At 35.6% G+C, this 6,101-nt stretch overlaps 1 protein-coding gene across 1 annotated transcript; it reads right to left on the bottom strand.

Moving 5' to 3' along the window:
• Positions 1 to 711: 711 nt before the first annotated feature.
• Positions 712 to 1,137, bottom strand: LOC130817737 (egg cell-secreted protein 1.3-like). Its single transcript, XM_057683595.1, has one exon. It carries the CDS (start codon positions 1,135 to 1,137, stop codon positions 712 to 714), a length of 426 nt encoding a protein of 141 aa, XP_057539578.1.
• Positions 1,138 to 6,101: the final 4,964 nt, after the last annotated feature.

Below are 6,101 nucleotides of genomic sequence, written 5' to 3'. Positions count from 1 at the left end.
TAATTTGAATTAAACGTTTTTTACTTGTGTTGTATTAGTATAACATCCCATTGCAATTATATATTTTTAAAATGTCAAGTCCTTGTCTTATGATTGATACGAAATTCCTTCATAGCTTTTAGTGTTTCGCATGTCATATTTGGACAACCTGATAAGAAATACTTTAAATTTTGACGAAGAATATGAATGAATTATTTGCCTTCTACTTTTCTTTTATTCTATTAAAAATATCGCTTATCTATGTTTAAGCACTATAATTTACCTTCATTTTTTATAAATATAAACTCTTTATTTATGTCGAAAAGCTGGTTATGATAATCAAATTATGTCTCTGTTTAAGCATATATTATTATTATCGTGAAGAGAAATTGAGTTTGATTCTTGCTATTTTTTCATTAACATACTTTATGCCAAAAAAAGTATATTATTATTATTATTATTATTATTATACAATATATATTTCGCGGTATATACATCCACACACTGTATTATAGCACATGATAAATGAATATATGATAAGAAAAATAAGTATTATTCCTATTTGATAAATAAGTGGGCAACGTTAAAAGGTTAGTAATGTGACAAAACTAAGTCATATACGAACATCCTTATAATTCCTTATCCAATGACAACATTACATCATATAAACATAAACCTAAAACATTATTATTAAATATTATATATATGATTATGATGATTGATTAAGCAAAACTAATTAAGTAGTTGATCCATAATCTGAAGCTTAGTGGGCCCAGGAGCAATAGGGGGGCTTGGTGGGCTTGGAGCAGAAGCATCACAGTAGCCTTTAAGAACACCAATTTCTTCTGAAGTTAAGCCCAATGAGTTTAACATAACAGGCCAACAATCTTGGACTATGACGATCATTGCATTGCAACAATCTGTGCCCAAATAAGTCTCACCATTGTAGAAAAACTGAATTAAGTCTCCTGAGCATGATTGCAGTTTAAGCATTGAGTCCCAACAACCACTTGAACTTTGATCATCGCCCGAGTTAAGCCGAGTATATGACTCCGTAGGACTAAGATCATTGAGCAAAGCTCGAGTTTTCGCAGTCGTAAATGTGGATATTGTTAGTGTTAATAATAATGTGATGAAAATTCTAAGTGTAAGAGTCATGGTGTAAGAATGATAGGTGAGTGAATTAAAAGAAAGGTTGGATTATATAGTGTGTAGTGTGAGATTGTTGGCTGAGTTCATTGAGTTATGGAAGATGAAATGAAAAGATTTTAATTATTAAAATGTCATAAATTAGTGTTCTACATTAACAATGAGGAGATGGAAAGATTGTGTGATCATGAAACGTTTTACAATGTTTAAAGAATATGCTCGTAGTGGTCGGATACCAGCCGAGTTCGGTCCAAACGAAAACATTGGGCTTACGTTGTGAAAATAGAATGCACAATTTGTTATGGGAACATCCCATGTTCAAAGCTTTAAACAAATTAAAGATTCCAAAACATATTTGACTCAAATCACATTACAACAATTCTCACCTTGACTTGTGCTCACCCAAATCTGACCGAAACATGATAAATATATTAACCTTTGTATTTTAACCAAGATGGTTAGTGTTTTATCCAAGTTTGTTAGTTTGTTATTAGATGGTCCTAGTTTGTTATGAGGTTTCTTGTACTATGCTGTAACAAATACATTGACAACTCATTTCTCCTTTCTTGTAAGCTAGCTAGCATACTTTTGTATATATAGGATTCCTTTTTGTACTCCTATTGCTAATTCAAGCATTCAATAAAATAGTGTACTGGCATTGCTTGTTTGATACGAATTAATGGTGTTATGCACCATTGTTTACTGCTCTTTTTACTGCTAATACACACCTGCTTTCATGGTATTAGAGCAACAAATATTTTGATTCGATTTCTCTTATTTTTTCTTCTTTTTCTTCATTATTTCTCACTGATAGTTATGTTTGTTCTTTGCTCTGTATCTATCTCTTTCTTATGCTAATTTCTTCCTTTCTTTTCTTCTACATTTAACCATGCCTGAAATAGATACTCATATTGATTCCACACAAAATCCAGCCTCAGTATATTACATTCAAACTTCTGATCATGCTAATCTAAAGCTTGTAACATTATTTTTGATGGAGTTGATTTTGGAGATTGAAAATGATCCATGATGATAGGTCTCATTGCCAAGAATAAAATGTTCTTTGTAGATGGAACACTCCCTAAACCATCAGAAGATGATGTCAACAAGAAGGCATGGGAGAGGTGTAACAATATAGTCATTGGATAGTTGATCGCATCTTTAGATCGTGTGGTGGCCAAAAGTGTGATAAATTACTCATATGAACATGAGATTTGGAATGAGATTAAAGGAATTTATTTATTTATTTTAAAAAAATCTAAATAGAAACTTTCTGTCTTGGGAAACGCGCTTAAGCCTTCGGGTTTGGGTGCATTTCGTTCGTTGTTTCGCTTCCGATTTAATTAAAAGTTGCTTAAACGCTAAAATTAATTAAAAATAGTAAATGGGTGTTAATAATTATGAAATTTGGTACCCAAAGTAATTGATGCCTTCTGGACGCATTGGTGAAGTTGGATTGACTGTAAGAAATTTATAAACTATCCGAATCGGGCTGAGAAGTTACTGCCTGTTTTTGGAATTAAAGAACATTGAGTTTTTAAGGTTCAATCATTTATTATTATGAAGTATAGTGATGCCTTGATGCCATAGAGTAGATTAGATGTATGAACACGTACTAATACATGATCTTTTGTGTGTGTTTGTATTTAGGACCTCGGTTTATAAGAGGTTGAAATACCGCATGTGTGGTGATTGTGTATTAGATTGTCATGCTATTAAGGTATACGTTTAGACCATACTTTTATAATTGGTTATGTAAAGTAATGTTGTATTCATTCTATGATGTAATGTTGTATATCACTTAAGGCTTAGACACCTCAAATAATTTGAAAGGAGATTAACTTGGAAATTGAGGATGATTGTGTTTATTATCTTTACGAGGTTGTTACATTGGATTTGGAATTATTATTATTCGTTTCCAAGGCAGTTGTGGATCATTACGGTCACCATAGGGGTATGCATACTTTACTTTTGACGACCCGAACAGGACGGAAAACGTCTTAGGTCGGAGGTTGCCTTAGAATTAGCTCTCCCATGTGTATTCCTCCAAACTTTGGTAACACTCTGGTGACCCAAGCAGGACGGGCAACGACATGAGTTGGGAAATCAAAAAATCGAATATGTATTAAAATTTTTAGAGCCTTTGCATGCTAGGATGAACTCATTGCTTCTATGTAACCTATATAATGCACTGTATGAAGTCTCTGACGTGTATTGGTTATGTTCTTTGAAACGTGCAATGATGTTGTCATTCAACAACTAGCAGGTTGATTGCAGGTGGGTTTAAAAGAGTGAGAAATGGACACTAGAACCTATAATTGAACAATCTGATAAGTTTGAATATTATTATATGTTAGATGAACTTTAATTTATTTTTCTATTGCAAGTACTTTTACCTTATAGAAGTTAAATGGTTTTGAGGAGGCTAGAAGGTTCTCGAGTTGTAAACTTTTAAGACTTCCGCTAACATATTATTATTACTATCATTTAATTATTTCTTTGTCACTAGAACGTCGTCGATCCTAGAATCCAATTTAACTTAAATGTCCGACGTGTAACCTTAAATTCATATTTAAATGTGAAGATCCAGTTCGCTTTAACTTGGACTATTACAAAATTTTTCAGCGTTCCATGCACAAGTGTTGCGGGTAGTGTGTTTGCTTCAAGAAGCATGTTTTTGAGTTAGAAGTACGCTTTAGCTAACCCGGGGAAACAACATTGGAATGCAGTGATATGTTTTTTGTTGAAAAACATGATGGGTTCTTCATATGTTGTCTCAATCTTGGTGAAGACCATGAGGTGTCTTATTTGTTTTTGGTGACTCAATTTATGGCGGAGATTTAGGGAATCGTTTTTGGAGTTCGTACTTACTTTGGGTAATGCACTGTTCAGTTGGCTATCATTGTAACACCCCGGCCCAATGGAGGGCTGTGACTATTCATGGAGACTGTAGACTAGCCCCACAAACCAACACAAGTCTTTCCAACGTACTTTGGCCTCACTCATGCGCACCCAAGAAAACTTCCTAGGAGGTCATCCGTACTAAGATTGCTCCCCACCAAACACGCTTAACTGTAGAATTATTAGCAAATGGGCTCCCTAGAAAAGAAGATGCACCTTGTTGATATGAGTAGTCTATCAATCCTTTTTTATACTAAATCTAGGGTATCACACTCACCCTCACTTAGGAATACAACGTTCTCGTTGGACCGTAGTTTCAGGATCTCCCCCCTCCCCCCCCCCCCCCCCTAGGTGCACTGAACGCACAATCAGTCACGGTCGCAGGGTTGCTCTGACACTATTTGTAACACCCCGACCCAACAAACGGCTGGTGATTACTCATGGAGACTGTAGACTAGCTCCACAAACCAACAAGTCTTTCCAGCGCACTTTGGCCTCATTCGTGCGCACCCGGGAAAACTTCCTAGGAGGTTACCCATCCTAAGATTGCTCCCCACCAAGCACGCTTAACTGTGGAGTTCTTAGCAAATGGGCTCCCTAGAAAAGAAGATGCACCTTGTTGATATGAGTAGTCTATCAATCCTTTTTCATGCTAAATCCAGGGTATCACAATCATCTTTGCAAGATGTAGCGACCATGTCTATGATCGAAGCGGTTCTTCCTATGGTCATTGTGGAGTCTTTGTAGATGCAAATTGGGTTATGGTCTCATAAGGTTTTGTGTTCTAGCCTAGAGTTTTGGTTTTGTGAAAGCCAAAGTATGTTTTCATTTGGTTTATTCGTAGGCCAAATATATTGTCATCAAATAGTTCTTCATTTGGAATATGCGATATCAAGATGAATTGATTGTTTTTGGTGTTTTAAAAGCTGTGGAAGACAATTCGGGTATATGATGACCAAGACTATGCCAACCAACAAGTTCAAGTTATGTGCTGATTTGGTTGGGTTCTTTCACCTTGTGGTTGTTGATGCTCTTGGAGAGCTTGTTTGGACATTAGTATGTGAGTTACTAGTGTGTTTGGGTGAAGGTGGAGAATGTGAGTTTCTCAAAAGAAGGTTGGTGTATGAGATTTACACATTATTGATATTCATGAGATTTGGATGTTTTGAGGTGATGCATGTGATTTGCATAGAAGGAGAATGCGATTTTCTCAAATAAAGAATAGTGTATGCGATTTACACAACATTGATGTATAGTTAATGCTAGCTCTTGAAGGTGGTTTATTGATTGATGTTGTATGAATGGACATATGGTTTTGTGTTTTGGGTTATAGCTTGTGAGACTCAAGTCAAGGTAGAGATTGTGATGGTTGTGCCTTGAGTCCTTGGTCTTGAGCATGGGTACATGAATAAAGCACCATATGGGAGGATATGGGTGTCCATTGAAGAAAAGGTGGAAAATTTTGTGTTTTTGGACAAAAGGTGACAGCCGACTCGGCTGACTTCTTGTCCCTCTTCAAAGCCGACTCAGCTGGAGGCAAAAATCAGTATTTGTGGCAGGTTGTTAAGCAGACTTGGCTTTCATGACTGATCACCATGAAGCCGAATCGGCTACAGGTCCTGATGGGCGTTTTGTTTCGTTACTTTGTCTTAGCTTTTGTCATTGTAAGTATTAGTGGGTATGTATTATAAATACCCATAATACACTAGTTTAGGTGAACCAATCTTTGATTATTATTCTCTCTCTACAAGTGTGATCCACACTTATTCCTCTCTTCTTTCTCCAACCCCTCTTTGAAAACCATTGTAAACCTCCATAAAAGCTTCAAGAAGCTTGTTTACACATCAATAAAAACACCTAGGCTAGGGAGGATGTAGCCCACATTGGGTGAACCTCGTTAATTGTTGTGTATTGTTTAGTTTGATGATAGATTCTTGCAATTACTCATTTCAGATTATAGGTTTTCAAATCTTATTTTTCCCCAAACCAATTGAGAATCTAATCATCGATCCTAAATGCATTAATATGTGTTCTAATTAAGTTAGAACACTTAGTTCCTTCAAAATATAACG

This window comes from Amaranthus tricolor, chromosome 7 (genome assembly GCF_026212465.1).
Source record: "Amaranthus tricolor cultivar Red isolate AtriRed21 chromosome 7, ASM2621246v1, whole genome shotgun sequence".
Classification (NCBI taxonomy): Eukaryota; Viridiplantae; Streptophyta; class Magnoliopsida; order Caryophyllales; family Amaranthaceae; genus Amaranthus; species Amaranthus tricolor.
This window is presented reverse-complemented; position numbering and strand designations above follow the sequence as displayed.

Excerpts from the sequence above, each read along its gene's own strand:
- LOC130817737 (XM_057683595.1), bottom strand. The coding sequence starts at position 1,137 with ATGACTCTTACACTTAGAATTTTCATCACATTATTATTAACACTAACA.